Here is a 12067-nt window from a genome sequence, read left to right as displayed (position 1 = left end):
TTAATGAAAAAATCACAATCCAAATTACTTAAAATAACCGTAAATATTTTTCAACAAATTATTATGTATACCACTTTATTTACACATTATTGAGGTTATTGCTAACTTTATGAATATTTTTTTTTTTCAACACTGAACCTATCGCATCCTGCTGGTGCGTTTCACGTTCCAATTAAGCATCAGCATAATTCGGCATTGTGCGGCACTGAGTCACATTATGCTCTATAATTGGAAAACGGGGACAATATTATGCCGATAGGCGTATCAACTTTAACCAAGAAGCTTTAACTTTAACCGTAGAGCGAGAATCGAATCTCTCTCTACGACTTTAACTAGCGTATGAAGATTTCATAATTTAATTTAGTTTACTCTGTGAAATAGTTTTTGACATTGTCACCCTCAGAGGAATAAACCTAGGTTTATTCCTCTGAGTTGTCACCTAAATTACTTGCTCTGTGATTGTCACAAGCAATCCGAGATATAGTTTTAAGTCTGGGATTTGTATTTTTTTATTTATAGCCATTTTCTGTATAAACTCCCTGTTTTATTATTTTCCATCATGTCCTTATCGGATCTAAAGCATACACTAAGAAAATATGAGTTTCCGGCTAGTGCTAAAGAAGCGCTGTTTAAAATAGGTACAGTGTTGGATCAAAACAATTCTGTAACCATGAAACAATATGATGTTTATCTTCCATTTTCTCTATATAATTCCATAAAATTATAATTTCAGAACAACTATTAATAGGTAGATCGGCTCCTACCAGTAAACAATTAGACATTGCCATGGATATAACGTCAGAATTTATATTTTGCGAGACCGATCGTCGTGGAACACGTCGAGGAAGCGGTCTTAACCCTTTACAAGAGCTTCAGTTGATTGATATTATAAGTGACTATCTTGCGGCTTGTACAAGCGAAACTACTAAAAACACAATATTTTTATCACTGTTTGGAAGTATGGAAAGTCAGAGAAAATTGAAAATTCTTAGTATTCTAGCGAGTATGGCTGTGTCAGCATCTTGTACACCGGTAAAATTAATTTCATGTGTAATGCAAAGTTATTTTCTTGCAGTAAAACTTTCATTTGTCAATTTGAACATTTCATCTCCTTCACTTATGTAGACGATGACGAAAAGATAATAGGTGTATTATTTCAGGTGCTATTAGCTGTTGGTGTCTGGCTGCAGCAGATGGGATGTTCATCTTCACATTCCCTTCAGCTAGTTGAAAATGTTATACAGGATCATTTCTTTTTAAACACATCTAATCAGAGTTCATTGAAATCACTAGCGACCACAGCCCCACAGTTTGTGTGCAGTTTTATCACAGCAGTAACAGAGTTATACATTCATGATGTTCAGGGAAATAAGAAAATGCCTCCAAAAAACTTATTGGAAGTTATTACATCTTGGGTAGATCTTATTTGTTTATTAATTTTTTGATTACATTAGTACAATATAAATGGGTATGTTTTCAGTTTTCAACTCATTTAAACTGTTTTAAATTACAGGTTTACACAAATCCAACACTATGCATGTCAGCTCAATTGAATCCCCCGGCTTTGCCTGTTGGTGCCATACCCATGGCAGCGGTGACACCCCTGGCTGGCTTGATACACTGGTGTGCACTAGCACCACTTTATGTTGATGAATGTTAGTATAGAAATCTATCAATAAAAATTAAAAAAATGAGATGCTCTGTGACAAAATAGTGACAATCATTGCATTAAAATTAAATAAACTACATCTATATTATCTTACATAACTTATTTAATGAATTAATAATCTTCCAATCTATATCCTTTATATTATAAATAATAATTTATATCCTTTCCTTACAGCTATAGATGTTGAAGAAGAACCGCCTCTAAAAAAAATTAAAGTCGAGGGTGAAAAACATGCAATAGTAAAATCACTTCCCACAAAGTCTATGAAGATATCGGAGTTATATATAAAGCTGCATTTAGCTGTGTTGCACAGTTTGAGGGCTGGTCGACGGACCCATGGTCCCCCCACTGCTGTGAATGGACAGCATTTAGCTGCCTTGACACCTCTTGTTCAGGCTTATGCACATCAACTCTTGAAGAGAGGGGTTAAATTACAAACTGATAGTAAACTACAGGTAAATATAAAGTTTGAGTCGTAATTTTGAAGCTATTAACATTGTGACAAGATTGCAGTTCATATTTTTGCCTTGTACCTTCTAAAAAAATTATATTTAAAAACATGATTTATTCATAATTTGATGGCAATGAAAGCATTATTGAATTTAAATTAAGTAGTAAATTTTCAGAACCCTTTTTTCAAGATTTTTAAAGAAACAATATATTCTTTCAGGATTGTCTTGACAGAATAGGACAGGCAGTTCAAGTGGCACTTGCGAATGGTTGTGTTTACGGTAACATTAGCAATCTTCTAGCTGCATTGGACACATTACCAGAGAACAGATTGCTAAGGATTATAATAAAGAAACACCAACAGAGTATATGAAAGACTGTGTGTAATGTGAATTATGGACATTGAAAAGTACACTGTGCTTCAAAAGTATTATTGTATAGACTTGATGTTATGAACAGAAGCAGGATTTAAAGACTGCCGTCTTTGCAAACATATTCATCTGTTAATATTATCTTACAATGTCAACCAACTTTGCAACAAAGAACATTTACTAAATCACCTTCTCAATTGGGTGTTTTATAATGCCTAGTCACTTATAAACAAGTCCTTACTCCTCCAATGTTATCGATACACTTCATGTGTAAATTTGTAAAAATTGTTTAGTTATTACATTCATAGAAACAATAAAATGTGTATACTGTAAATACTAGTTTATTAAAAAGGTTTAAATCTCCTGCTTTGTTTTATTTGCGCTATTTTCCTTTTATCCTCTTCAAACTTCTGCCTCAGAGACACAATGTGCTTCATTTTAGATTCTCTTATTTGGAAAGTGTAGAAGTTCTTTAATTCCTTTTTCTTTTTACTCTTTTCTTCTTTAGCCATTATTTTGTTTTCTACTTTTTCTGTACGAGCAAAACTTTGAACTTTTCCCCTCTTGGTTACAGTAACCCAACCGTCTTCATCTTCTTGTTCTAATTTCTTCTCCTCATCCAACTCTTTTTTAACTTTTTCATCATATTTCTGCATGAACTTTTCAATACTTTCTTTCAAATCTTTTGGTTTAACAACATTTTCATTGTACTCATTAAACCACTTATTAATTCCAAAGTTTATATGACCATCAGAGTTGAGGGGTTTCAATTCTGTTAACTTTAAAGCTTTATCTAACTCTGCTACTTTATTAAATACTAAATAACATAATCTAAAAGAAGGTTTACATTTTTCTTGTATAAAACTATCTGTTTTAGTTTCCGTTGCATTTGGTTTTAAACAAAACTGCACTGATTCTACAACACCTGCTTCACTAAATGCATTAATGAGTCCTTTTTCATCAGCATACGGAGGAACGTTAACAATAAACAAAGTGCGTCCGGAGGGCTTGTCCGCCGTGTGGTCCCTTACAGAATGTTCTTTGAAAAATATTGTATGAGGATGCTTAGAACTTTCTTCATATTTCAGTTTTAACGCTGAAAACAAAAAAAAAGTATTAAAAACGAAGTGTTCTAAAACTTTCCTGAATATATATAATAATTTCCTGAAACAAATTATATTATATATATATAATATAATTTGTTTCTTTGGTTTTGCGTAAAAAAATATTTTAAATTTTAGTTACCTTTGAAATCATTTCGTTTTATCGCCTTCATTGTTTTTAGAAATAAATCCTAAAGATTTAAATGTTTGTGCATTGCTTGTTGGCCTTTTAAGGATCTCAATTAATAAAACCAGACCAAATCGAAGCAAAAACAACAACCACACAGCTGACACACGTGATAAGTGAGGTTATGCTACACGTCAATTTTATAACAATAAACAGTAATTGAAGTTGCAAATATAGTTCAGAAAATTATGCATTAATACAACATTAATATAAAAGATAAATTATTTTTAGTTAAATTTCTTTCATCAATTGGAAATTTTATTCTTTTTTTTTGTAGTTGAATCAAAGGAAATTTAAAATAGGTTCTCATTAAAAATAATACCTAGATACACACGAAATACACATTGAGTATTCAGAAAGCCAACTGAAATACTGAAATCTTCGTAAAATTATAATAATTTTAACCCACAGTTTTAACCGTTATAGATCATAGAAATCTAAATAACAAGACACATAGAAGCTCACATAGAAGTGCTGTAATGTCATAATTCGTATGAAAACCGCTGTCGCCAAAATCAACACATTCAAACCGAAAGCTAAACAGTACACACAAGTAAACTATGCCTTTTATTGGACAGCTTGATTTTAGTGAAAACTAACTTATCTATTAAATTAAGCTTTTGAATATGTATCCTAACGCACGAATTTACGGTTTATTTTAGAATAACATCCCTAAGTATATGAGACTTTTTGCTCCAATACGAACAAACGTGATAATAAGAATGGTCGACTGTGTCATTCATTGTTATTTCGATTACTATGGTGACACTCGTAATACTTGTAAATATTCTATAATTTTAAGGAAAAACGGCATTATTTCTAAAAAAAAATATTTTCCGATGAAATATTATTCCTTTATAAGTATAATTACAACTTGTGGAAGAATATCCGCAATGGGAATTGCTGAAACACACCATGTATACACTCATACGTCTCCAGAGCAACTGAACAGTGACGAATGCACTGGTGATGTGCAAATCACCTGAGTGGCGACAAGGTCACGCACGCTTACGACTTCTAGTGTCTTGTTATTTAGATTTCTATGTTATAGATACATTAAACCAAATTAGTCGTTCAAAAACAAACACTTCTTATTTATACTATGATATAATACCTTTTTTAATCTGTTCTGTTTCCATATTGTGATTGTCTGTGGCTGTCTGTTGGCGATTGAAGTAGGTATGAACTTCGACGAAAACGTTTGAGTGTCTGCTAAAGTTTTTATCTCAATTTCTTTAAATTTTACGGCCATGTGTGGTAATATTAGCGAAGTTTCAAGAAATTCTAGTGATGATATCCACCACTGCAAGTAGTAGAGTGAGAAACCCTAAGGTTACGGAGAATTCCGATGCTCCAGATCGAGAAGAAATCGGACAAGAAAACACAACGGATGATAAGGTCAGAGGTTATGTTGGTTTATACGATGCCTCCTCATCCTTTGGTGGTCCGAGAGACATTCGCTTACGGTCTCGGGGTCGCGTATCGGAGTATCGCCACTCCAGGGGAATCGGAAGAGGAGGACCTAGGGGCCGTGGAGGTTTCCCGCCACGGGGTGACCGTGATGAAAATCCCTTTAAATATAACGAACCGTTAGTCAGTATGAACAATGACACTTGGTGTCAGGGAAATAATAATAAATTTTATGAAAGATCTGACCTAGTAGTCAATTTACCAGAAGATCCTCGCATATCTAAACTGTTACGCCGTTTGTGTGCTGAAGTCGATGTTGAGAAGTCACTGGTTATATGCAGTAAGTTGCAAGATGCTGTCATGCTGCCAGAAAATTCTCGGTACATCAGGCGATCTTATGATATCCTTGTGGAGTCTTTGTTAGATGTTTTATATGATGCGCCAGGGCCAGAAACAAAAGAAAGTGCTGCTGTAGTTCTTGGGAGAATTGGATATGTAATGGGCCCAGATTTTCGCAAACATTTAGACTGGATTGCATCTACATATACAGTTCACAACACTTCTATCAAACATTTGTTAACTTTGTCATTTTCTGAAACATTCCAATTAGATTTCCAAACTCCCAATTTGTCGGATTTTGCTGAGCTGGCCCTAGAAAGAATGCAAACAATAATTGAAGGCACAGATTCTTCTGATGTCTTTATGGCAGCAATAAATTGCATGATAGTAATGTCTAATTCGTACCCAGAGCACTTTGCCAATCACTTTGTTGATACTGTGGACATACTGGTAGGTTGGCATGTTGATAATGCTCAACCAAAGAAGATCAAAGAGTTTGCTTTACAAGCTTTATTTAAACTGAGCCGCCACTGGCAAGCAGATGTTGGATTTTCTGTGAATTTGCTCAACCAGTTCATAGAAGATATGATGGCATATTCAGGTTTGGATGATAAGGGAGAGAAAGAGGGTGAAACAAATTCACATGAGGATTGTATGCAAAAAATTGCATCATTTCTTAATGTATTCAATACTGTGGTAAAAAGTTTGGGTTCTTTGTTAAGTCCAACTGTGTCACAAACGGTGTCGTGGGTGTTCTTATCTGATGCCTTAACAAAAATACTCCAAGTACTGACAGAAGTGTTACAGGAAGATGCCGAAACTGAATTGATACTAGCTGGGAATGAATGTATTTCATTACTTTTGGGTTTTCTGCAAACAAAAGCATCATCATGCTCTGCTGCATTGTTTTCCCTTATAACTAAAGAGGTGGCAAACTATATAAAATCAGGTGAGAGTATTTGTCTTAGTATTGTAGATTTGATATCAACGACAATAAAGGAAATATCATCAAATTTGCCAATTGATTTCATAGCCCAGACTATTGGACCGGATTCACTGTTGAGACCTTTACGATATTCAGAAAGTGCACAAATTCTACAGAGTGTAATGATGATTTACAGCAACTTACTTAATTTAAAAAACATACCACTTCTTCAAGAAGCCTATAAGTTTGTTTTATCAGATGTTCATAATTCATTGAGCACAATAATACCAGAAATACAGATTATAAATGTTGAATACTCTGAGGAAATGAGCAAAGATGACGCAGAAAGAAATATTGTATTTTACCTGCAGTGTTTATCAGATTTAGCAAATGCAAGTAACTCAATAATTGGTATGTGGGCACTGCAACCAAGTATTTTGGAATTGTTGGCTATCAAAATGTGTCCGCATAATGAAATATTGACTAAAGAGAGACCAGCTCTGCAGTACTCTATTCTGTACCTGTTATATTCACATTGTAAGAAGAATAATCATTTTATTGCGTCAAGTGATCTGGTCACCAATTCGCAACAGAGAACTAATGACTTATTTGGTCTGTCAAATTTGAGTCTCGGTGATGTGTCTGGAACAAGTCCTACTTGTGGTCATTTAGCAGTTATCTTGCAAACTCTGAGCATTGTTTTAGATGAACATGTAAACAAAGAAACTTTACTGTTAGTATTGAATTGGATATCAGACATATTTTGTCAGCTGGACAAATATTTACCGATTGTGAGTTTATCAAAAGGATTTCTAGTTTTAACAACCAATATGCTTGCTCTTGCATATAATTTTGATAGTGACATTGTTCATAAAGTTATTAAAAATTGTCACTACCTATTAAAAAATAAGAGCTTGACCTGTAATGTGATGCTGCTGAAGACAATGACCTTAATATGTCTGCTACATATTGATAATAAAAATAGGATGGTATCTGAATTGTGTAAGGATGTACTGTTTCAACTTCCATGGGATATAGTTCAACAGGAATTGGATAAACAGACTGTCAAGATATTTGCATGCAGAAAAGTAAATTTGACAATGATTAATTGCAACACAAAACTAAATTCCCTGAAAGAGTTTCTTGTGAAAGGATCCTTTTCACCATTACCCAACCATCACTTCAAATTAATTATCAACTGCCTAATGGGAGTTACCAATGAAGATAAAGCATTCATATATGATATTTTTAATATGTCATGGCCTTTACAATGCCTAGAAGGGGATGAGCAAAATCTCCTCTTTTTCCGTTTATGTGCCACAAACTTTTCCTCTATTTGTATAAGTTGGGCTTTATCTGAACTTGCTCAAACATGTATTTCCCTCAAGTTACGAACTGCATTAGGAAAGCCACAGGAAACATTTACTAAGATTGAGGGTGCTTTAAAAGGGATAGCACGAGACATATCATTGCCAGATAACAAGTACATTGCAACCAATGAGAAATCGCTATTGGAAATAATTCTTGCCGAACAAACAAGAGCTCGTTGGGTCATAGAATTTATGATGTTTTTGGAAAAGTATACTTACAATGCTGCAGAAGGAACAGCTTCAGTACTTCCAGCTGTAGCAAAAGCTGTAAAAACATTTTTCCACACAAATTGGCCAACATGCCGTGAATGGCAAAACAGAGTGAGACCAGCTGCTTTAGCAGTTAGCTTGTATTCTGGACATTTTGGGGCCACAGTTTACCATGCGTCATTGATATTGGAAAATGGAGCAAACTCTAAAAGTAATATGGACATTGCAGCAATTGTTATAAGTATAGCAAAGGCATTGATAAAAATGCAAGAGCCTGAAGTTTTATATGGGCTTTATGTGTGGATTAAAAAGAAATTTGACTTAAAGTTACCGTGGCTTAAAGGTGCTGCTGAACAAGCAAATTCAAAATATGAATTAGCTGTTGAACAATACAGAAAAATAACTGACGCTAAGGCTACACAAGAAGAACAACCTACAACTTCAATTTCAAATGATTCAAGGCTACACAAATTTATAACAGAAAATATATCTGAAAGTTACCGAAACTTACAGAGCTGGGAGGAAATGATAGAATGGATAGAATCTGAAAATGAAAATTATGAGGCATTGAATTATGAAAAGTACAATGTACTGAGAATGTTTGAAGATAATATTGAGTTATCTAATCTCGGTGACTGGGGTGATTTTGACATGGATACTAAAGAAATACCAAAACAAGCGTGTTCATATCAAGGGTTAATTAATAAAATTGAGTCAGTGTTGACAACTACAGCTGTTAACATATTTTATAATGACTATGATGAGAAATATGATATGCTTTTGAAAGATTGTGCAAAAGTACTAAATGCTAGTGCAGAAGAGTTTGCTCGAAACAATTCTGTAGGATTCATGAAAGAAATAGCAGTGCTTCAATTGGCAAATAATGGATTACAAAATTTGAAGAATGGAAAAATCATTACCAATCCATTTAAACCCTCTGTTATCAAAGAACACAAATATGGAACTGAAATGAACAACCTTAATCGTATTTTGTGGTGGAATCAATATTTTATGAAATTAAATATGAGTGAAGAGAACGTATTTTACAATGAATGCTTACGACTAGACGTCATCAAGAGCGCTAGAAAGAACGTAAATTTGCAAATGGCGAAACGAGAATTGTTAAAGCACTTCAAAAATAATCCATCATTCCAGCTCTGTTTAAATATTAACAGCTTAGATGATCTTAGTGATATACTAATGCTATCTACAAATACTTATGATTTAGATATTTGGACGTTAAATAATGCTACCGCATTAACAGAGCTATGCAAAGTCACATACGCTAAGGAAGAGACAAAAATACATGCTATAAATTTGTGCGCCAGCATATCCCTTGGATTTTCACAAAGATTGGCAATGGGTGATCATAGTTATGAGTTGCGAGAGAAGGGGACAAGAATGTTATTGACATTATCGAAATGGGTGCAGAATGAAAATGAAAACGTTTTAGACACAGACTCTCCATTAACAAAATTAGTGTCAGCTCTGCCAGAAATTGGTTTAGTTGACAACAACATATCGGAAAACGTTATACCAATATCAGACTCGGCAGTTGGTAAGCTTTTGCAGTTTGGAGTAAACCAATGTCCTGGTTTAGCAAAAGCTTGGGCAAGTTTTGCAGCGTGGTGCTTTAGATGGGGACGTAAAATGGTGGAATTTAGTTCGAAAACTGGCGAACAGTTGACGGATAATGATAAATTGCAAATAGAAAGTGTTATGATTGGTTGTTCACCGCAAGATTTTGAGGCTGTTTGTGAAATATTGTCGAAAACTAAAGCCACATGCGACGAGGAGGACATAGATTGGAACGAAATCAATACATCCGAAATGATAGAGAATCAGTTGCGCACTGTACCATCCTTAAACAATGCTTTCCCAGAACATCTAGCGCTACTTTTAGATATCTGGCGTCAAGCTCAAAAGAGAGTATTTTCATACTTTGAATTATCTGCTGACGCTTATTTCAAATTTTTACAATTGATCTGTGCATCAGATTTTATCAATCACAGTGGTGAAAATGCAGTTGTTAATGCTACACTTCGTTTACTTCGATTAATAGTGAAACATGCAATGGAGTTACAAACAGTACTCGAGTCAGGTTTAGCAAATACACCTACTCAGCCCTGGAAAGTCATTATACCTCAATTGTTCTCTAGGCTCAATCATCCAGAAACCTATGTGCGCAAATGTGTTTCCGACTTGTTGTGTCGACTGGCAGAAGATACTCCTCATCTCATTACTTTCCCTGCTGTAGTTGGCGCTGTTGAAAATGAACAAAATAGTTTGACTGAATTGCACGTACCAAGATCTTACTTATCAAATGATGATGCTGAAAGCGATGACGATTTAGAATTGGAAGATAATGCAAGTGATAAAGTTAGTAATAACGAATTAAATTCCTGTTTCTTAGACATGGTTGAAACCCTAGCTAAGCAAGCTCCGAAAACAATACTACAAGTAAAATTATTGGTCAAAGAATTACAACGCATTAATTTACTTTGGGATGAATTATGTTTGGGGACATTAGTCCAGCATCACTCTGAGTTCAATAAACGACTTTCTCAATTAGAAAACGAAATCGCGAAAGTGAAAAATAATCAAAACTTGTCTGGAGAAGAAAAAGAAAAACTTATAAAAGAAAAACATCGCATAATATTCGAACCTATTGTGTTTGTGCTAGAACAGCTTCATCAAATTACTTCTGTGAAACCTGAGACACCACATGAAGTGTCATTCCAAAGCAAATTTCAAGCTATTATAGTCGATGTCATCGATAAAATGAAGAATCCTGTAAATCCTGATAAGCCACAAGAGTCATGGGCGCCATTGAAACAGTTTCAAATAAGATTACAACAAAAAGTGAATAAAAGGACATCATACATTTTGAAAATGTCGGATATAAGTCCTGTATTGGCAGAATTAAGAAACACCGTTATAACAATGCCCGGATTACATACAAATCAAAGAACTGTACGAATTACTATCAAATCAATCGAAAACAACGTTGCTATTTTACCGACAAAAACTAGGCCAAAGAAATTAATCTTCTACGGGTCTGATGGAAAGGCTTACACCTACTTATTCAAAGGTCTGGAAGATCTTCACTTAGACGAAAGGATTATGCAGTTGTTGTCTATAACGAATACAATGTTGGCTCGAGATTCTGAAAACAACGATAACCAAACATACAGAGCTCGACACTATTCCGTCATCCCGTTGGGTCCTCGGTCAGGATTGATCAGTTGGGTCGACAATGTAACTCCCTTATTCGCATTATATAAACGTTGGCAGAACAGAGAAGCCGCTATTCTATCAGCTAAAACAAATAAGACCGTTAATGTGTTAAGACCGTCTGAGCTCTTCTACAAAAAGCTGAATCCGCTTTTAAAAGAGGCGGGCGTAGCGACTGAGAATAGAAAGGAATGGCCGGTGTCAATATTGAAGCGGGTTTTGGAGGAGCTATCGACGGAGACGCCACGCGATCTCTTGTCGAGGGAATTGTGGTGCAGCAGCGTGACTCCAGAGCAGTGGTGGCAAATGACGCGTCGCTACAGTTACTCGGTGGCCGTAATGAGTACGATCGGTTATATAATCGGTTTGGGTGATAGACATTTGGATAACGTGCTCGTGGACTTGACGACGGGCGAGGTGGTGCACATCGACTATAACGTGTGCTTCGAGAAGGGCAAGACGCTGCGGGTGCCAGAGAAGGTGCCGTTCCGCATGACGCCCAACTTGGTGGCGGCGCTCGGCGTCACGGGGGTTGAGGTGAGTTTTCTTTATGCATTTATTTCAATTTACGAACGAGTAAATAGTATCTACGAACTTCAGAATATAGAACCTAAGTAAGTTCGTAGCTTATGGCTTTTAGGGCTGTAAAGCAAAGATTTTGAAAAACCATATGAATACTAAAGTATGGTATTAAACCAACTTTTAAACATACTAACTCCTGGAGTTAGAATCATAAGCATTGAGCCAGCCATTTTTGACTTACAAGTGGTCTAATTTACACGACTTTCTTTTATATAAA

At 35.1% G+C, this 12067-nt stretch overlaps 3 protein-coding genes across 3 annotated transcripts in view; 2 read left to right on the top strand and 1 right to left on the bottom strand.

The window, feature by feature from the left end:
* Positions 1-453: 453 nt before the first annotated feature.
* On the top strand, positions 454-2804 carry LOC149903739 (integrator complex subunit 15). The gene is made up of 6 exons (XM_090107985.1): positions 454-638; positions 734-1032; positions 1161-1415; positions 1514-1655; positions 1844-2124; positions 2340-2804. The coding sequence occupies exons 1-6, from the start codon at positions 560-562 to the stop codon at positions 2490-2492; spliced, it is 1209 nt and encodes a 402-aa protein (XP_089964111.1). The 5' UTR covers positions 454-559; the 3' UTR covers positions 2493-2804.
* Positions 2805-2813: 9 nt separating this feature from the next.
* On the bottom strand, positions 2814-3906 carry LOC149903738 (ribosomal RNA-processing protein 7 homolog A). Its single transcript, XM_090107986.1, has 2 exons — positions 3736-3906; positions 2814-3586 (listed from the first exon to the last, which is right to left on the bottom strand). The coding sequence occupies exons 1-2, from the start codon at positions 3764-3766 to the stop codon at positions 2835-2837; spliced, it is 783 nt and encodes a 260-aa protein (XP_089964112.1). The 5' UTR covers positions 3767-3906; the 3' UTR covers positions 2814-2834.
* A 1059-nt stretch (positions 3907-4965) lies between these two features.
* Positions 4966-12067, top strand: part of nonC (serine/threonine-protein kinase Smg1) — a 94885-nt gene continuing 87783 nt past the window's right edge. Inside the window, exon 1 of the mRNA XM_090108007.1 lies at positions 4966-11805. Coding sequence (XP_089964133.1) covers positions 5071-11805 — 6735 coding nt within the window. The 5' untranslated portion in view covers positions 4966-5070. The remainder of the gene's footprint in view (positions 11806-12067) is intronic.

The sequence above is a fragment of the Colias eurytheme genome, chromosome 12 (assembly GCF_061535395.1).
Source record: "Colias eurytheme isolate Ceu_HAF_F1 chromosome 12, ilColEury1 Martin Lab GWU primary, whole genome shotgun sequence".
Taxonomy (NCBI): Eukaryota; Metazoa; Arthropoda; class Insecta; order Lepidoptera; family Pieridae; genus Colias; species Colias eurytheme.
Note: the sequence above shows the minus strand (reverse complement) of the source record. Positions and strands in the feature narration are given on the sequence as shown.